Source organism: Fundulus heteroclitus, chromosome 13, assembly GCF_011125445.2.
Source record: "Fundulus heteroclitus isolate FHET01 chromosome 13, MU-UCD_Fhet_4.1, whole genome shotgun sequence".
Taxonomy (NCBI): domain Eukaryota; kingdom Metazoa; phylum Chordata; class Actinopteri; order Cyprinodontiformes; family Fundulidae; genus Fundulus; species Fundulus heteroclitus.
Window position 1 is genome coordinate 17,633,580 of NC_046373.1, and position 21,972 is coordinate 17,655,551.

Below are 21,972 nucleotides of genomic sequence, written 5' to 3' on the forward strand. Positions count from 1 at the left end.
GTAAGGGATAAAAAAGGGTTCTAGAGCGTTTTTTTCTTATCCTCTACATTGTTCTTTGTGTGCCTTTCAGGGTCCAAAACCTGGGTTGTTTATGTAAATGACATTCGCTGAAGTGGGTCCGTCTTCGGCCGGAGTGCTGCTGCGGTCTGGAAACAAAGAAATCCGGCTAATGTAAAAGCAGGTTCTGTGATGCAATTTTCTAGTCCCTTAAGAGGTTCCTGTAGCGGAACCGCACCTGAAGTTGTCTCATAGGCTTTGAGACTGCAGCAAACCACAGTGAGAGACATTATCCACAAATAAAGACAGCACTAAACAAGACTGGAACCTTTGCAGGAGTGGCGAGTCAACCAAAATTGCTCCAAGAGCGAATCGACGACTCATCCAGGAGGTCACAAAAGTGTTTGTGATGCAACAAAAAAGAGGAAAATTGGCAACATGTGCTTAAGTTAGTGAGTTCTGAGGGCTAATGAACTAAAAAGAATGTTTCCCCAAAACACATCCTGATGATTCCCCAAGTATCTTTTCTGTAGACTGACCAGACAGTAGTAAAAACATCGGTGCGTATCCCTTCACGGTGGTGTAAAATTGGCACAAATTGTTAGAATAGGAGCCTCAAATCTACAATGAAAAATGGCGGAGGCGTTGTTGTGATCTGAGCCTGCTTCGGCGCTTCAGGACCTGGATAGCATGCTGCAATTCATGGAAACGTACATTCTGCTGTCCACCAGCAAAACGCCCCACCATCAATTTTTGACCTCAAGCTGCAGGAAGCTTGAGTTTACGCAGCAGGGCAATGATCCAAAGCCTACCATCAGGCGCACCTCTGAATGCCTCAAAAGCAGTAAGTTGGTCAAAAAAAACTGCAAATTTCAGGGTGATTGAGACCCTGTGGACGAGGACACCACCATGCTTCCTGGGAAGAAAGAAAAAAAAACACTCATAATCCAGGAAATCTTCTCAGAGGAACGTTTTGCAGCTCGAACAAGGTTTGATGCACCTATAAAATCACAGGCAGGCGCCAAACTCCTGTGGACTCCACATTTAAACAAGCGAGGCCAAACTCATTCGAGGCCCAACTGAGATTCCTCTGGTGCACCCTCCAAAGCAATGTTGCCCAAATTAAATCCAACTGAGAACAACTAGATGGCAGCAGCTGCCTCCACACAACCACTCTTTCAGGTTCAGGCAGCGAATACATTTTCGCAGTGGTAAAAGTCACCATTTGAAAACTCCCCGTAGTATTATGGCAAAGTTTCATCCCTCTGGCCGTGTGATCAAATCATTATCACTCCATTTGTTCCATTAAATTAGGTAAATTAAATGAAGTAATAGTTTTTTTTTATTCCCTAAAGTCGGTGCACAGCTGTACCAGGCAGTTGCTGTGACCGTCTCTGTCCGGCAGTCCGCAGGTGTTTGAAGCAGCAGGTACAGTAAAACCCGCGCGCCACGTCTCAGCCAATCAGAATCCAGAGTCCAGATCCGTCGAGACCATGGAGGATTTTCAGGAGTATATCAGCGCGCGGAGGCTCCACACACGGCTCAATGTGTCCCTGCACCAGCCAGCAGCCTTCACCTTCTATCCACCCTGAGGAAAGTTTTAAGATGAAGTCCTTCGTCCCGTTGCTGCTCCTTTCCCTCTGCTGCAGTCCGGGTTCGGTTGGCTCCGTTTCGGCTGTGGAGGACGCGTACAGCGCGGTGGTCGGCGTCGTGTCTCCGGGACAGCGCTTTCTGACCGGGGAGTCCCTTCGCCTCCTCTTTAATACCCTGCAGAAGCGTGTGCAGTGCGGCGAGGTGCCGTGTGAAAAGGTGAGTTTTATTAGGCCATACCTGGCTGCCAGGTGAGACCGTCCAAGAGTCCAAGAGTTGTCAGTCAGCTGCCCAAAGCGGATTATTCTAATTATATGCAAGAATATTCACCGTGATATGTCAATTTAGTAAGAAACAAAGTGCGTCTTAATGATTAAATGCTTTAAAAATGAATTTGAAGTGGACTTAACTTAACTAAAACCAAAGCAAGGCTTAAAACTGGCATTTGATTTGTTTTTTGTATTGATTTTGTCTTAAAAAAAATGCAAAAAAACTAATATTGAATAACTGCATCATACTTGTCTTGAGAAAATTGGCAAGAGCACTTAATCCTTGCGCTCTTTTTTCTCATGGGACTTTATATATTCAAGGCTTATAAAAGGGTAAAATGTATTTGCATGTTTAAATTCATATATAGAATATATATCTGTATATGTAAACCTAATTTCCTATAGTGTGAAATTGCTAAAAGTCCATTTTATGACCATAGCTTCTATTACAGCTTTACAAAGCACACAATATAATATAACTATAATGACAAAAAAAGAACACATTTCATGAAACAGATAGTTTAAAAAAATGTATGCAATATTTTTTTAAAAGAAAATAAGAAAGACTGAGTTTGACTTACAGTGACAACAAAATAAAATCCTTTTTATTTAACTCAAACCAGAACTGACATGCAGGGGGAAAATAATAAAACAAATGTACCCCTTTATTGTTTAAGAGGAAAAAGCAGTGGCTTCCAAAATAATAAGTGGTTTTCAGCTTCAGACACATTAAATGATGGCGTCCGTAACCTGCAGCTCGGGTGCCAGGTGTGGCTCCTAAGGCTCTCCACAGTGGACCTTAGTGATTCTAGCAACAACAAAAAAAGGATAAAGAACCTTTCAGCATTATTAAATATGAAGGGGGGAAAAACGCTTGATCTGGTTTCTTTTCTATGTGTTTTCAATTCTCATACAACCATCTGCATATAATTCCCACAACAGAATAATAGTTATGCGATACATTTTGTTTGTTTTGTAATTCTTTTTTTAGTCTCATGGTATTTTCAATAAATATTGAAAAAAATAATTTTGTTTAGTACAAAGGAGAGCAACAAAGCCTCTTTGGTTTGTGAAGGTCGCTGACAGCTGTAGAAAGCCAAATATAAAAAGGGGTTTAATGACATTAAAAACAGCATTAACAGCAAATATATTCATTTTATTTTGCTCTTCTTATATTTATGTCATAAAAACTCTTTACCATTATTATTTTTGTTATTTAGCGTGAATTCTAGGGAGCATCTCAAGACCCCATTCTTGTGGATTTGTGATCACCAGTGGGGTCCCAAACCCAGCTTTGGGAACCATAGTTTTAAATAGATGATTGGTGAAATAATCCTCTGTCTGAAAGGGTGACATTCACAGTGTATCAGGAGAAAGATTATGAGCTAATAGAAAGCACAGTAAAAAAAAAAAGCACAATAATAACAAAAAGGATGAATAAGAAAGTGCCAAATATATGCAGTTCCACAAAAATGCCTTTTACAATAATTGTAATCACATTCCTAAAACCTGTACACCAGTTAATGTGCAACACTGCTCAGATTGGTTGTTAAAACGGATTAAGAGAATCAGACCAGCTTCTTTTCAAAAACCAAAAGAAGTGGCGGCGTGGCTGCAGAGTTGCATATATATATATATATATATATATATATATATATATATATATATATAAAATACTTCATTAGCAATTTCTTGAAATTAGTTGAGACCAACATTAGAGATGATGGGCCGTTTTTCACTGCTTCACCTTACAATTTACGGCACCTGCTGCCCTCTGATAATATAATATAATATAATATAATATAATATAATATAATATAATATAATATAATATAATATATTTTACACCAGCCAGAGATTAGTTAGGTTACAGCACTACTTTATCATCTAATCCTGACAACACTTCAAAAACTGCTGTTTTCTTACTCTATCCATTATTGATAAACTAAATACAAACCACTCTATTCAGATTTGTCCCTCTTTATCATAGTGATCGTGTAAACTTTGTTCAACATCGTTTTGAGCAGAAATTATAAATGCACTGTATCACATGTGTCCTGCATTGTTTACATCTCAATTGCTGTACTTTGAAATCACTGTGCACTTGATCCTGAAACTGTCCTGCAAAATTAAATTTTTTTATCCTGCAAAGTTACTTTATATCCTGCAAACTTACTTTATTCTGGAATCCACTGTAATTCACTGAAATTCTTAAGTTGTATGCAAGGTCATGATTTGGGCTTGTTTTACAGCCACAGGACCCAAGATATCTTAAAGTTCTGAGCCCGCTTGCAAACACGAGACAGAATGACGTAAACAAATTAAAAGATTGAAGGTGCTGTAAAATTCCAGTCAAAGTCCAGATGTCAAGCTGACTGAAAAGCTGGGGCCTGACCTTTGGAGAGCGGTGCAGAAAGGAGAGCCGTTAAGCCTCAATGAACTGAAGTCATGTTATAACAAGTAGGTCAGAATCTTTTCACAAAGATAGGAGATACTGATAAGCTCACCCAGAAGGCTGTAATTTCAAGTTATTGCTCCTAAAGTTGGAATTTCGAGCTGCTGAAACAAAGGTGCTTAGTTTTTTCCGCTCAGCTAGCTTTCACATTTTGCTTTAGTTTCATTAATATAAATAACTACACGGTGTAACAGCATGGCAGGTGTCTTAAATCGAATGTATGCACCCAGAAGAAGCTTTGTTATTCTTAAAGCACTAATTTCACCCTGAATGTTGAATATTCATATTTTTTAGGTTTTTAATGTATCTATTTAGGCATTTAATCAAGATCTAGGTGCCTCAAAATTGTTTACAACAATCTAATAAAAGAAAGAACATGTCTGTCCAATCTAATAAAGGCATGTAGTGAATGGATTGAAAATGTCAGTGTACTGGCCACACAGTGCTATAAGCCCTCATGTCTGGACTTTCTTCAGACTAAATAATGAAAATGAACTGCATCACATTTGTGTTTTGAAATTTGCTTAGTTTTGGTAAAGCCTTTAGAGCTTACTGACTCATGAATCAACAGCTTTATGCAAATATGTTACTGTTACTAAAACTCGCATTTTATCTCAGTGCTTATAAAGAAATTACACAAACTGAGTTTTTAATCTATTCATAGGCAATCGTTGATCAAGTTAAGACAAAAAATACTGAACTTTTTTATTTCTTTGTCCTTTTTCAGAGGCTGAAAACTTCCCTATTTCCATATTTAGCGAGACTATCCCCCACGATATCATTTATAAACTGCTGTAATATCTGATTAAGATAAAACTACTTTATCAGTAGGAATAAGGTCCTTGAACTTCTTCGATGACTGCTGTAAAGTGCATCAATGCACATCATGGAATAGTGAAATATGTCCTAGGGAAGGCTGCAAGGAGAGCAATTATTTACACAGAACTGTGGCTTTGATTATAACGAAAGAATCAAAATCAAAGATTTTGCTGTCTTTGTGGAAGGTTTCTGTTCAGATCCCACCTCATGCAGCCCCCACCTGCTGATGTTTTTTAGTAACAGTGAAAAAATGTATAGTGGATTAATAATGATCCAAAATGCAAGTCATGTACGATCCAACTTACAGCATTTAATATTTAAGCGTTATTGTCAGTTTAAAGGCTCATGACCCCTATATTGTAGGTCGTAATGAATGTCGCCCGTCTCGTCGTTTAGTGCTGTTGTTACATAACAGAGTTGGGTAAAATTCAGTTTCTGCAGCTTGAACTTTGCTTCTTTTGTCTTAAAATAGATCCATGGTCTTTAACAGTGACCTTAGAAATCAGGGGAATGTTACCACAATTAAAAACAAAACACTGCTAAAGAGACATTGAGAAATAGCTTTACAAAATATGTCAGGGTGAACCAAGCTTTAAAGCATCCTCAGAAAGATCTACAGCTAACTGCTGTGTATATTCATCTAACAAAATTAACTTTGATTTAATTTATTTCAAGCTGTATATATATAATAATAAAAAAAAACATACGCTGTACACACTTAGCACATTGTACCCCATACTGGGTAAAAGGAATCAACACAGGGAAATAGAAAACTATGCAAAAGAAATTTGCATGCAGTACTGACAAAAATGTATCTAGTCATACGAATCATACTTATGAATTACTGTATTGAAACATACACAAAAAGTCAAATTAGCCCGAAAAGGAGTGAGAAGAAGACAAAACTATTTACTCCCACATATATGGTTGCTGTTTTAATTTAAGAATTAATAATCTGTGTCTTTTTCTATAGTATATAGGACTGAATTTATTTTCCCCTCCAGAATAGAGAAAAGAGGGTTGTCAGCATTTTATGGTATTATATTCCTGCTTCTTGTCTGAAAATTGCAACGTCAAAGGCAAAAATGGTGCTTATAATATTGAGATTATACGGTGCCCTGCAAAATTATTCACAAAACTTTTCACATTGTGTCACGATCCGGCCACAAAGATCAATATGTTTCGATGTGATTTAATGAGATTTGCCAATATAGATTAGTGCATAATTGTAAAGTAGTAGGAAAATGATAAACGGTACATCCTGTTCTTACAACTAAGATCAGGTAAGTGCCATGTGTTTGTATTCAGTGCCTTTAATCTGTCATTGTGATTGTGTTAAACTGGGACCAGCTATGTTTGCATTGATCTTGGTAAAGATGCAACTGTGAACGCCTCAGAGGTTAGTTCAAGAACATTAGTGAGCAGACAGCATCGTAAAGAAGAATTAACAAGTTGTGGAGAAGCTCAAAGCAGGATTAAGAACATCTCACAGAGCTCTTTTTGATCCATCATATGAAAATGGAAAGGAGGATGGCTCATTTGTAAACCTGCAATCATGCCTAGATTACCAAGCCGAGTAGGGAGAGCCTTAATCAGCGAAGCATCCAAGAGGTTCATTTTAACTTTGGAGGAGCTGCAGAGATGTTTTCCTCGGGTGGGAGAGTCTGTCGACTGGACAGCGATTAGTCGGGCACAGATTGGGCATTTATGAAAGAATGAAGATCCTGGGAAGTCACAAGCCATGTAGGAAGAAGGGGCTCTGGTCAGATGAAAATTGATATTCACAAAGGCTGACCAACTAACAAAGAAGGCGGTGGAGCAATTTCAGTCTCTAGGTGTGCAAAGCTGACGGAGACATACTCCAAATTGCTCAGCACTATAAGTGGGTCTATGAGAATTAACTCAGAGTGGCTGAATATTTGCACAGCACACTTTTCGGATTTTTATTTTAAAAGAATTTCAAGCTTCATACACGTTTTTCCTTCCACTTCACAACTATGCACCACCGTGAGTCACATAAATCACATAAAATCCCAATTAACATAGATAACATATTGATGTATTTGGTGACAACGTCTTAAAATGTTTCGGGCGATTGATTAAGTCTGCATAATGTTGCAAACATCCGGGAAGAATTTGCATAACTCTGTCTAGTCTCCACAAAGTATTTAAACTGACCTGTCTCTTTTTATGTCTCCTTTCTGTCTGCTTGAATGTTTGCTGTGTGCGAACCCTCAGTGTGACCTGGCAGGTGCTGTTCATCAGCTCATCGGGAATCACTCCATCCATGAGACGCAAGAAAATGGGAACACAACCGTCAGCGTGTCTCAGTTCCCGGCGCTCGCTGCAGGCAGCGTCCTGTACCTCTCCTCGCCTGGCTTGGTCTGCGCTGCGATAGGACAGGGGAGGTGGGCAGACGAGACGGAGCTTTTCCAACACAAATACACCCACTCTGACCACCACGAACACTCACATAATCACATGAACGCTCTTGGATTAGAGGGCGTGATTCACGAGCTGTACAAGCACTATGAGCCCTCGGATAATAAGGTAAGAGTCTGGTAGATACTCTTTTTTGCTGCTTAAAAATAAAAGATGTTGCTTGGCTATTGGTTCCAAAAGTTTGTTTTCAGGAGCCCATTATTGATGGCATGGTCTTAAAGGTATACGTTTTGGCTTGAAGAATATTTTTGCTTCAGACTTCAAGGGTTTAAAGAGAAAATATTTACTTTAATCAGCAATAGTTGGGGATGCTACAGTTTTTTCTGAGTTTGATGCTTAAACACTGCAAAAACAGAACTAAAAATAAGTAAAAGTGTCTTGAAATTAATGCATTTGTCCTTGATTTGAGCAGGTAAATAAGATTATCTGCCAATATAATGAGTATTTTGACCCCTAAAATAAGACAATTACATATAATGCACTTGAAATAGGATGATGGAGATGAGTTGTTCCTATTTTAAGTGCAAAAATCTTATTCAACTGGCAAATAATCTTATTTACCTGCTCAAATCAAGGATACATGCACTCATTTCAAGAAAATCTTTGTTATTTTTAGTTCCGTTTTTTGCAGTGTAAATTTTGAAACTACCGCCCTAAATGATTAAAAAAGTAATCTTGAAACAATTTAATCAGCTTGTATAACAGGCTTTATCACTAGGTAGTTAAAGTTTTTACCTCATGAGGAGTTCCGCTAACTCATCAATAAAACAACATAAATTGGGAGTTTTTTTATTGGCTAAGAGCATGAGCTGACGAGTCAAAGTTTCACACAGCACAATCACACCATCTACAGCCCACAAGGTCTGCACAGCAGCCTGGACCTAGGCCAGATCACAGCTTAGATCTGGTTATGAGAACCACACACCCAGGCCAATCATGCCAGTGTCACGGGGTTGCTTTGAACCCAGTTTATTATGGAATAAGGAAAGGCGATACAAGTAAAGCTCCAAAAATGATCAACAAAAACGTTTACATTTATTGCCACTCATTTCAGAAAGTGAATAGCTTTTTCACAGCACGGCAATTTTTTTTTTGTGCCTTTGAACGTTTTTTTTACACACCACTAACTCTCCCACATGCTTCCTACAGCTTTCCAGGCATTTTTAGATGGTGCAGAAATAGAAAGATTTGATTTCATTGATTTTATTTAAAACTACTGTGATGTCTCGGGTTCGTCAATTGGCTTTCTGCGTTTTTTTCAAGCCGGAAAAAGTGTTTAAAGCTCATCTGTTCGATATTAGTCCTAAAGTTGCTTTGATATGAAGCAAAACAGAAGCCAGGGGAATCAGGTTTCCCAGCATCAACACTGACTACAGTGAACTTAATAACATACTCCCAAACTAACACGGTCCATAAACCATAAAGTAAAAACATGAAGCTGTTGATAGTATGCTGATTTAATGTTGTGCGTGTATTTTCTGTCACTGTTTTATTATTTTTTGCATTGACCTCATGTCAGATAAGTTTGCACTTGATGCAAAGATTTATAAACGTTTTTCCTAATCATCTAAATTTGACAGGCAGCTTGCAGAAAAACCTTTTTAATTATCGAGGCTACTTACCTTTCTCACCCCAGAGCTGTCTAACGGCTGGTGACATCATGATGGAGGTCAACCCATTGTTGACACATCTGGACCAGGAAGTGGGTGCGGTTTTGGGGCGTGTCCTGTACCACGCCCTGCTTGGTCACCGCTTCGGTGCTCAGTCCCTGCCTGACGAGAGCTTCTTCCTGGATTACATTATGACTCAAGCTGGTTCCAAAAATTTCACAGTTCATGGTAAATAATGGCAGCCTCCTCAGTCAATGTTCCGTCCATTCAGAAAACGTCTTCTACACCTTACAGCTAGTTTGTGCTCAGGTGTGCTTTGTGTTCTGCAGAGTTAGAGGTTCTCATGAGAAACCTGAACATTGGACCAAAGGAAGACCATGACCATGATCATGACCATGACCATGGACATGGCCATAATGAGGATGTAGATCATCATCGGAGGAAGCGGAGTCAACATCAGCGTCATGTAGGGCATAAAAGCAACCCCTGGGAGTATGTACGTATCGCCCAAAAATACATGTTAAAAGTCAAAATTAAGATGATACCATGCTGATGTAGCCCTAACCACTGTAAAAAGTATTTACCCCGTATATATACTGTATATTCAGTTTTTTTAATTATTTTGTCACAATAAAATGTTTCAAGTCATCCAAAGAATGTTGGTATTAGACCAAGTTAACATGTTTATTAAGGGGAAAAAAGCTTTCCAAGCCAGCAGGCACAACCTGTTCTGAGGCCATTCCACAAAAGCCGAATCCATTTAAAATACGGACTTTGACTATGAAACTTCTAGCCTGCTTCATGTTGTCACACCGTTTCTATTTAAGTGATTTCTTTTTCTGATATTAAAACTTTGTTGGTGACCTTAAACATTTCAGTGTGACCAAAAAAAAAAAAAAAAAAAAAAAAACAGAAGAATTTTGTTAGCTATCAAAGACTTTCAGCACTAATTATAAATCCAGTGTCAAATTATTTTCAGAAGAATGTTATTTTTGCCATTTAACACAGACCACTTCTCTGATTTTTAAGCCCACACTGCAGATAATAAGCTATTGTGGTCAGATCTGTACTGTGAAGAATATAAATAACACCATGTAAATTACTTTTTTTTTTTTGTTTTTCTTTTTTTTCTCAGCACTGTTTCACAGCTGAAGATCTGGTCCGAATCTATGGTCTCTCTGAGAATAGTTCTGGCATGGGTCTATCTGGCATTGCAAAGGTCAGCCCTGCACTGGTTCAGCAGATCCTGAGTGGATCATGCTCAAACCAAACAGGACCAGTCACCCCAGATGGGCTCTCCAGGAGTGACAGTGAGTGTGATATTGGATTAAATAACTAGCATTATACCTGAGCGCTGCAATGGCTGCTGCTTTGATTGTGTTAATTTAGCATTGCACGTCCAGCAGCTTTCAGCATGTAATCACAAGAGAATTAGAATTTCGTCAGGAAATTTAGATGTTTAATTTAGATTTTATGCTAACTTAACCTCTTCTATCACATTGTTCCGCCTGCAGAATACCTCTATGCGACCCTCGCCAATGTAATCATTACCCTCACCGCCATGTTTGGCATCGTGGTGCTGCTGTGCACCTCGTGCACCAATGTTTTCCAGTTGTGTATCCAGTTCTGCATCAGCATGGCTGTAGGTTCGCTGTCTGGAGATGCTCTGCTGCACCTCATACCAATGGTGGGTGCTTTTAACACTTGAAAAGTTACATTTTTCCATGAACGTTTGTGAAAATATAGCATGAAAATACTCGTTTAAATGATATGGGTCACAATAATGTGTTTACATTCTACCTTTTTCTTGTGGACTTCTAGATTCTGGGTCTACATGTTCACTCAGAGGACCAGGATCATGAACACAAAGAAACTCCAGACTATACATTCAAAATGCTGGCTGTGATTGGTGGGATCTACATATTTTACCTCATGGAAACTATCTTCACAATGATCACAAATGAAAGCAATCATCATCATCATCATCATGGGGTAGGAGGAGTCACTGAACCTGAAAAACAGTAAAGAAAAAATATATGATAATATATATTATTATTGAAGGTTTTTTGTGTCTTCAGATCTGTTACCTTTCAGTAGGTAAATATGTAACATTAAAGTAGATTATAAATGCAGTTTAAACCATATATTTACAAACACAGGATAAAAAGACAATCTGTTTTACTCACTGTCTAACATTAAATCAGACAAAACTTTGCCTGTTTTAGCTCTGTTGGGATTAAGAATATTTTCTTTCTATCTGTTATGTTCCAGAATATTATTGTCATTTTCAGGAGCGGCAGCATCATGGGGGGGTTGCAGCAGGAGGGACTGGTGCACTTCACAAAATAGATTGCATCATGCACCAAGAACATTTTTATGGACAAATGCAAGAAACAGCTTAAGTCATTAGCCAAGACAATAAAGTCTGGGCACAATGGGTGGTCTAATTGGACAATGCCTCCAATTAAACCACCAAAATAAGTTAAAAAATAGCTTTAAGACAACAAAGTAAATGTAATCTCAGAAAATTTGTGTTCAGACCTTAAAAAGTATGTGCGACTGAGGCAGTCCATAAACTGGACTCAGTTGTACTGGTTCTGTTCTGGGAATTGGACCAACGTTCATATAGCAGGCTATCGTCAGAAGCTTGTGGAAAGATAGCCAAAATGTTTGAGCCAAGTCACACAGCTTGAAGAGCGAATCTATCAGATACCACAGAGAAGTGTGTAAACTTGTGAAAATAAAGAAAGTTAAAAGATATGTTTAAATTTGTGTGTATTAGCAAGTAGACATTATTTCGAGCAAACAGAAATAATTTGGTTAAACGTAGCCGACCTAAAATAGAAAAGGTTTAGTCTGATTTAATGCAGAAAAGTGAAGAAAAAAATCAACCCAATTGGAATTAAATTGTTGTATTTCTTTTGGGCTTTTGGAAACTCTGTCCTTTCTGTAGATTTGCCATTGAATCGATATTTGTCTCGGTCTTAATTTTTGACATGCGTCGCACCTCTTGCAGGAGGAATCGAACCCTCACCACTGTGACCATGTTGGAGTTTTAGAGATGTATCAACAGGAAAGAAAACAGAAAGAAAAGTCTCAATCATCATCAAAGTCAGATCTGGTGAGAAGTGCACACTGAAATTAATAACATTTAAAAAGTTTAAAGACATTTACCTGATTGAAAAAAGATATGGAAATTTAATTAGCCTGCTCAAAAACAAATCGTACATCTGAGTGAAGTACTTTTTTGTAAACAAAACACTGGCAAAGAAGCACAGGAGCGATAATTTTCAAATCGCAGACATGATTCAAGATTCGATCACCTTTAAAAAATTTAAGCAAACCTCTTGTAACGAATGTCTTGCTTTCTAGATAAAGTAGATACAAATGAAGGAACCACCTTGTAGTTGTACTTCTAAAATAAGCTGTTATTTAAAGGTAATTCATACATTTCAGGTTGATAATGAAGACAGTGACGAAAAAATGAATTCAGGCCTGAAAAAGCAGAGAAGAGGTGAGTGGAATAACTCCTAATTTAAAAAAAGTATGACTTCATTGAATTTGGATGATCACTGTGTTTATAGCACAAACTATAATCTTCCCTCTTACAGAAAGGCGCCTGCTGCCTTACATGATAACCATTGGTGACGGGATACACAACTTTGCGGACGGATTAGCAATAGGTGCGGCTTTCTCTATGTCGTGGAAGTCCGGTCTGGCCACATCGCTGGCTGTGCTCTGCCATGAACTCCCTCATGAACTCGGTGAGCTATTTTTCCACTGATTTTATTTGTTGATTCGTTTTTTGGTTGTTTTTTATTAGGCAAAGACTTCACTGTGTTGGTTTTATTTCCGCAGGTGATTTTGCCATCCTGCTCCACAGCGGCTTGTCTGTTCGAAAGGCGTTGCTTCTTAACCTGGGCAGCGCCCTGACCTCATTTATTGGGCTGTATATCTCTCTGTCTGTAGCCACTGACCTTGCAACCCAACAGTGGATAGGTGCAGTAGCTACAGGACTCTTTCTGTATGTTGGACTTGCTGATATGGTGAGTGCTGATGTTACCTATGTACCACACAAGCCCTGCAAAAACAGATTAAAAACCACATTTCTACTTTGTTACTTTCAGCTCCCCACGTTGGTCCATGTCAGCAGCAAGAGGCCGTGGCAGACGTTTTTGCTTCAGAATGCCGGCGTGCTAACGGGCTGGACTATCCTGCTGTTACTGTCGCTGTATGAGGACAAGATCAGCTTTTAATAGATTTAATTTTAAGAAATTAGCCTTTTCTAATGATTCACCTTGTTTCTGAAAAACAGCATAAAGAATTTGGACAGAAAAACAAATTTACATTTTAGGGATCTGAATATTTTCTCAAAGTGATCACAAGGGGACAAGAATAGACACTGACTGATGTAAACGAAGAATAGCCACAGGCTCCACACATCCTATCCACTGGTCCATTAATTTATTCATATTGAAGACTCAGAGGGTGGAGGATGGGGTTACTTCCTGGATAGGTTGGAAAATCCATTAGTGGCCCCCCTTGTGTCCACTGTCATCTTATTTTGGTCCCCTTCTTACCGGATAAAGACCACAGCACATAATTAAAAATCAACTAAGTTGTGGGTGGTCTGCAGGATCTTGGAGAGGTCTACTATAATGCTTAACAAAGCATGAGATTTCTCAGGCTGTGTTAAGCATGTGCAAAAAGTTCATGGTGGCTCATGAGTGACAGCATGTCTGTTCTAGGGTGCTACATTGAGGCTTGATAGCAGCAGTGGTAGATCTTCCATGATGCATGGCCAGCATACCCGTGTAGCCACTTAGCAGTTTAAATAATTTCCTTTTACAGCCCTCAGTGTAGCTCATTGTAATGCTTTTGGTACCATGGATGCTGTGCATATCTTGCCCCGCCACTCCAATGGCTGCAACAAAAGGGATCTCACTTAACAGCTGAAACAAACAATAAGCAAAAACACAAACATCAACACGCTGCTACTTACATTTTTTCCAATTAATCACTACATTCTGTAAAAGGTCTCCCAACTAGAGAGAAGCACACACGTCTCCAAATTGTGCATATAGGCTGAATGTTGAAAGATTTAGGAAGACTTCCTAGTTTTTCAGGGTGTAGTTAAAATTCAAAATGCATTTGGCACCTATCAAAGAGAAGCCAAGGTATTGTGTTTAGCAATGATCCAAGTAGAGAAAAAAGTGTGCGCAGCAGCTTATGGGATTTATGATATAACTTTGCAATAGCATAAACAAAACTCATTAAAAAAAATAGCAACTCCAGGCTTTGGACCCTCTGTGTGATAAGCCTGGAGTAATGTTCCGTCTGACTGCACCTATCAAGCTATGCACGCAGAACGCTACAAGGTAAAGTTACTGTATAACATGGCAGGCTCAGCAGTGCACAGTAATCTGTAAAGAAATCTCTCTCATATGCATCATCATGCTTTGAGCAATCTGATGAAAATACTGATCGAGTTTTTTCCCCCAACTATAAGACTGAAACTGATGGTGGAGGTGCAGAAACTTCCAATATTTACAAAGAAACTTAACAGATTGTAAGAAACTGGGAGATTAGCCTGGAAAGCAGCAGTGGAAGCCTGTGAATCGACGATAAAGGGCTCAGGAGCATTCTGCTGGAACTTAAAATGAAGTTTTCCAAATTTGCCACAATCCTGCAGGATTCAAGTAGCTATGGAAAGCCTGGAGACCATAGGGCAGTTCCAATCTGGTGCAAAAATGGCCTTAATTATCTTGGGTCATGCAAATACCCAAAACATAAATCTGCCAAATGAAAGGTTTACCGGCTGTTTGAATGAGCTGTATCAAAGTAGCAGAATATATTTTGAACGTTCAGGTTAAAATTTAAACCATGTTGATATGAAAATAAATTTATCTTTTGATGCTGCTTTTGTTGGTCTTTGCTGCTCAGAGGATGTTTTCCTAACATTTTAATGAAATGTTTTTAAGCCATTTTCTTTGCCGAATGCCTTTTTGATGATCTGTTTTGGTTTGTCTGTTGTGAACCAGTTCCATGTTTTTGTACTAATAGTTTTTTTTAAATGAATAAATAAACTGTTTTTACTAATGAATGATGAATATACATATATATATAAATTTGTTAAATGTGTTCACATTAAATGTATTATTGAGAGCAACTGTTTACTTTCTCTATAACGGGCCCTCAGATCATCAGTACCACTGGCGCGATATGAATAAACTGACTTGGGCCTTTACCACTTAAGCAGTGTATCAGACTGCAGTTCTCTATGACATGCAGAGGATGTAGAACAATTTCATCTAAAATGATCAGAAATCAACCATTAAACAAGTTTGAAAAGAGAAAACTCAATCCAAGCACGTGTCTTTGATACTGAGCTCTGTGCTGCATAAAGCTTAGGTTTCCATGCTCTTATCAGAGCACATTAGACAAACAGCGAAGTGATAGTGACATGTTGGTGATAAGCAGATATATCAGGCGACAGATATTCATGGTCATCTTCTTATCAGGAAACACCCTGTTGGAGTCGCTCAGCTTAAAGCAACGTATTTCCTTTTGGTCATGCTGAGAAATCAGTCGGCGCTAATCACAGTTTCTTTAACATTTCTCATGAAAGCAGAAGGAGTGTATTAGGTAACACAAACCACTATGTTGCCTTTTGGATAAAAATTAAATGGACACGATAAAATGTATTTATTTTAAGTAAACTACTTTAGCCGCAATTGATTTTTTTTCCCCCTGCATAGGCTTAAGCCCCTAAAACAAGGTTAATGGATTTTAAATAAATCAGATTTTTTTTCTCACAAAATCTAAGTCATCTCTTGATTCTGTTTGTTCCAATTCAATTCAATTTTATTTATATAGTGCCAATTCATGAAACATGTCATCTCAAGGCACTTTACAAATTCAGTTATATTATACAGATTGGGTCAGATTATACAGAAAATTCCCTATACAAGGGAACCCAGTTGATTGCATCAAAGTATTGATGCATTCGCTCCTGGAGAAGCGTAGAGCCACAGGGAGAGTCGTCTGCATTGTCCATGGCTTTGCAGCAATCCCTCATACCGAGCAAGCATGAAGCGACAGTGGAAAGAAAAACTCCCCTAAGTTCCATTTTGCTCATGATACCCTCTACTTCATAGTTAACCCCTACAATCTAGTATGGTGAAAAAATATTTGTCCCCTTTAAAGATTTGTTCAGTTATTGCGTTTTTGTCCCACTTACATGTCTCGTATCGACAAGCAAATTTTAAGATTAGGCAAAAGTAACATGTAAATACAAAAAATAATTCTCAAATTAAAAATTAATTTATTTGGTGGAACAACAATAAAAAGCAGCCACACATCTGTGAAAGATGTCACCTTTTTTTTTTTATTTCTTAAGATCAAGTCAATACTTGTTTTTTCTGAATTTGCTTTCAAAGTAACATGCTTAAATCTAATTACATTTAATTCCGCAATTACAAACTCCAAGATATTTTGGAGTTATTTTATCAATAACTCACTTCAACAGAGTCTGTCTGACAACATGGAGTAAGCTAAAAAATCTCAGAAAGCAACACATCATGCCATGATCTAAAAAAATAAACTAAACTCAGAAACATTGGCAACTTCATTGAGGAAATACTTACGAAGCCATTTTTAACCACTGTGAGAGCCATTTTCCATGGCACCGTTCTGTAAAGAGATTGCCATTTCTCTTTTTTGACTAACATCTAAATCTTATCACACAGTTTAGGATTACTTGCACGCTCTTAGTTTCTCAGAAAGTGTTTTCGGCACATTCAACTATTTGAACATTATGTCTTGTGCCTGTTATATGTGCATTCTGAGCTGGGATCTCACAAAAATTTCATTCTGGTTATATAATGAAAATAAGGATTCTTGATTCTTGATGATCCACAAATAGAGAACCTTCCTATGTGTGGATAGCCTACCAAAAATACTCCAAGAGTGCCTCGATTACTCTTCCAGGAGGTCAAAAAAGATCTGGGGATAACATCTAAGACTTGCAGGGCTTGCTTGCCTCAATTTAGCTCAATATTCATAAGTCAACAATAAGAAAAAGACTGGGCAAAAATTGACTCCATGAGAAAAATCCACAGCCAAAACTGCTTCTGAAAAAAAAAAAAAACTCAAAGATTCTTCTTTCCAAAAACTCTCCTGATGATCCTGAGGACTTTTGGCATAACATTTTGTGACTCACAAGACAAAACTTGAATATCTGGCGCAAGACGAAGAGCATAACAGGAAAAAGAAAGCATTTGAACATGGTGGATGTAGAGTGGTCTGGAATGGCTTTGCTGTCTGAGGAATTCGACAGCTTGCCATAACCGATGAAAGCATTAATTCTGCTCTCCACCAGAAAATCCTGAATAAAGAACGTCCAGCAGTCAGTTTGTAACCTTAAACTCAGCCACTCAGCTAAGTGGTGCAAGAAAGTTACTGAAAGCAAATCAGCAAGTCAAACAAAAAAGAAACTTTGAAAGTGGCCAAGTCAAAGGGTTTGTAATTTAATCCATGACCTGAAACAGGTGGTTCATGCTTATATAAATCAGGGTTTTCCTTTGATGGACTGTTGACATGTCCAGGGTCTCCCCTGGCGACCTTGCATGGACAAGCGAGCGTAGACAACGAAGGCCTGTGTCGAGTTGTGTGTAAACAAGACAAACAACCATGGCCACACCTCTGACATCATTTAGCCCAGCATGCTTTGGACGGTTAACGTAAACCAGACGACATCTGAAATGCCCGTTTTAAGAAAGAAATTTGTCTTTGTCCTGCCCTTTGGACATTATTTGTGATTTCCGTCTTTAATGTGAGGAGTGGTAACGACATCAAGTTTTTAGGTGAATGATTGTTGTGTGACTTGATCCAGACGTGCTGTGCAAAGTAAATCTTATCTCAGCTAATCTGCCACATTTGCAAGTTACATGAACATCTTCTCTTGGGACAGAGTCCGGGGACAACTCACTGCATTCTCACAGGCAGGAGGATGTTTATCACTCAGGGCGAGATTATGTGTTCATATAACGAGTATGTGCGGCACGCATGACATCAAGGATGACCACTGTCTGAGTTTAACTGAGGCAAAATAGCCCATTAAGTCTGAACAACCAGGCAGTGCACCAGACAAATTATACAGATTAAAGCATGTAGCTGCTGACTGAGGCAAACCAAATCTTCCTACCAGCTTTTAAATCTGGTATACATCCTCTTTATGACATTTTTATGGTTTAAGGGAGCCTTTTAACCTATTGTGGCAATAAAACAAAAAAAGGAATACCCTCTAGAGCTAGACCTTTGAGCTTCTCAAACATTACATGCATGTTGCACATCTTTTCAGACATCAGCGTAGGGAAAATAAAAAAAAGAGATAAAAGACAACAAAGTGTTGTACTGTAACTGTGGTATAGAAATTAACACAACTGATGACAAAAGCCTATGAAAAGTAAGAAATTATAGTTAAATTCTAAAAAGGCATAATACAGGAGAAGTAAAAAGCCATTACGGGGTAAAAGTCCTATTCCTCCTTTCACAATAAGCGAGACTTGATATGTTTTAAGTGGTCTTGATCAATGGTTTGGTGTTTTTTTTTCCTTTGGACTTTGGCTGCTTATCTGCAAGGCAATTTATTTTTTTCCAACGTTCTTTGTTTTGTTTTATAAACCCTAATCCATGACTTACTAATTATTCTGGCATAAAAGACTCCTGAAGTCAAGGGAGGTACTTTAAAGTCAAAATGTAAAACACAACAGGCTACATTCACACAGCAGGAAAATGCAACCCAAATCCGATCTCTTATCCTATACGCGACCCATGTCCATCCTTTTCACGGCAGTGTGAACATCCCAAATCTGATCTTTTCACCCCCCAAAAACTCTGATCTGTGCCACTTCCATATGTGGCACTAATTTGGATACGTATCGGATTTTTTTCAAAGCGTCTGTTGTCTAAACATCCACACACAGCAGGAGCAACTAGTGCTCCATAAAAGGCCCGTTATTGATAGCTGTGCTGCTTTCTTTGTACCTTATTTCGTCTTGCTATGATGTGGTCTTAATATTATCGGCTCCCATTGCTCAACAGCTTTCTAGTAATAACAAGAAGAGATGTCAGCATTTTTTTTCTCCTGTCACGTTTTTTTTTTAACAAAACCTTATTGAACACTTCTAGAAACAATTACATTCACCATTACTTCCTTAAATAGAGCGCTGCTCTGTGATGTCCTTCTGTTATCTGCGCATGTGGGGTCGCTTTGCGGTCTTGAACCGTTCAGACAGCAGTATGATGGCGGCCGCATTTAATAGTAATATGAACGCACAACTCCAAAAAAAACTCAAATTTCAGCAAAAAAATTGGAATTGAGCATCAAGACCTGCAGTGTTAACGTAGCCTTAGAGTCCCTCGCCAACAAAAAGCTTTTCATGTTCAACTGCAGGATGCTCCCAAATCTAATTCTAATTCTTAAGGCCCCATTCAACTTTGGGCCAGCTCTGTCCATTTTAATCCTTCAGATCTGAGATTTTTTACTTTTTCATCTTTTTGTCAATTTTGCCCTTTTATTTAAATAACACAAGACAGAATGGTCAAAAAAACAGAGCACAAGTAGCCAAAGTCCAAAGAAAACTTGAAAAAGCACCAGAAAGTGTGGAGAACAATGAATCAAGATCACTTTAAAGGCCATGATGAATGATTATATCCTTTCTGCATTGATTTGTAAAAAATATTTTAATTTTAAATAAAGTGTCTGTATTATTCAGCCGCTACACTAAAACTAGAACAGTAAGAATAATCCTTCTACACTCGATATTAGCCCCGTAATTTTCTCTGCACAAAATTCACAAACCAAATAGCACTAATTACAAAAGTTATGCAAATATGCTGATCAAATTAACCATGTGTGACAAGTTTACACTTTTTAAATTTTTTATTTATTTCTAGTTAGCTTCTGCCACAAACACAAGGCACGCCTGATTGTACAGCGAAATCCATACACCAGATAAGTCAGAGTGCCTTATAGAATGGCAATGAGAACTACACTGAAAACAAGAAATGCATTAAAGAATAACTATAATATGTGAGGTTTAAATACAAAGAGGAGGCCATTCTGGCACTTTTAGTCACTTATATTACAAACACCCTCAGCCAATGACTGCAATAGACTGATCATGATGTGTGAATCATGTATCAAAGTTGTTTGTCATCAGCTTACATGCGGTAAGTGATGTTTTAGTAATCATTGATTTGAACAAAGGGGAGCGTAATGATATCGAAGAAAAAAAAAAACCTTGCCCGACAATGAATCCTTGAGGAACCCCAGGTTTGATAGCACCAACTCAAAAGTTAAAACACAACAAACACAAAGGTTTTTTTTTATCTTACAAGACTAATGACAGTTGGCATAATGTAATAAACTTACGGTGGCCGACAGGTGCAAATGCGCAGCAAAAGAGAAAACATGCAAACAAAAAAAAAGACACGCGCACAAATTAAATGCGGCAAACAAAAAGCAAATAAAATGCAGCAAACAAAAAAGAAGACACCCCCGAATGAAATGCAGCAAACAAAAAGAGAGACGCAAACAAATAAAATGCAGCAAACAAAAAAGAAGATACCCCCGAATGAAATGCAGCAAACAAAAAGAGAGACGCAAACAAATAAAATGCAGCAAACAAAAAAGAAGACACCCCCGAATGAAATGCAGCAAACAAAAAGAGAGACGCAAATAAAAAAGAAGACACCCCCGAATGAAATGCAGCAAACAAAAAGAGAGACGCAAACAAAAAAGAAGACACCCCCGAATGAAATGCAGCAAACAAAAAGTGTTGAAAACGGAAGTGCGGTCCGTGTACCTTCAGGCAATTCGATTTTTTTCCAAAACAAAGCCGTTTTTCCGTTTTTGCCAACACAATTTAGAAACGGAAAACCAGAAAAACTTAATGAAAAAAAACGGCCCGTTTTTCGATTTCGCAAATTCTTTTTTCCATTTTCTTTTTAAGATTGAAAGACGAAGACGCTTTGACGGCTGGCCCGGAAGTGCAGGAAAATATTTCAAAATAAAAGCCTAGATGTACACGTAACATAATGCAAGTCTGAAGAAAAAAAATGAAGCGGAGAGATTTCTTTTGAATAAAAAGAGGACCTTTTTACGTCGCAACATGATAGTTTATTGTAGATACGTGAGCTTTATTACGTTATTGTGTGTTTTATTGGTGGAACATGAAACACAAAGGCTGATCAAATGCTGTATACAAAAATATGGAAGCATTATTTGAAGATTTTTCTCATCAAGCAAAACCCACCTTCACATAGGATTACTGTCTATACGTGTCTTGTTTTTAGTGAACAGTATATATTGTTGAAGCTAACAGAGAAACAAAGTTGTTTTTATTGATTTAATTGGTTTATCTTCACCAACAACAAAAACAAATAGGGGAGACCGGGGCACTTTTTACACTCATACATAAATATTGGAATCAAAACACCATATATAAAAAACATATGTACCAGATGAAAGAGCAAAGTCTCAGGTATATATTTTGTATTCTGGTATTTTTCATATCTTATTCCTGTGCAGAGTTATAAGCGATCTAATGGAGATTGTCACCATGTGACAAGTTGCCCCTCCAAAGGGTGAGTTGTCACACGGGGTTTTGCAAACAATAAAAAAAGGGCAAAATGAATTTTGTTGTTATTTTTAATGTTAAATGAATAAATGACAATAACTCACTTTTACTATTTATGAAATAAATATGCAACATGCATTACGAAA

General features: G+C 38.0%; 1 protein-coding gene across 1 annotated transcript; it reads left to right on the forward strand.

Moving 5' to 3' along the window:
- Window positions 1-1,161: 1,161 nt before the first annotated feature.
- On the forward strand, window positions 1,162-15,410 carry slc39a4 (solute carrier family 39 member 4). Its single transcript, XM_021322979.2, has 12 exons — window positions 1,162-1,806; window positions 7,369-7,680; window positions 9,209-9,410; window positions 9,512-9,678; window positions 10,318-10,492; window positions 10,697-10,869; window positions 11,004-11,174; window positions 12,199-12,303; window positions 12,639-12,696; window positions 12,794-12,946; window positions 13,041-13,228; window positions 13,310-15,410. Exons 1-12 carry the CDS (start codon window positions 1,543-1,545, stop codon window positions 13,436-13,438), a joined length of 2,097 nt encoding a protein of 698 aa, XP_021178654.2. The 5' UTR covers window positions 1,162-1,542; the 3' UTR covers window positions 13,439-15,410.
- Window positions 15,411-21,972: the final 6,562 nt, after the last annotated feature.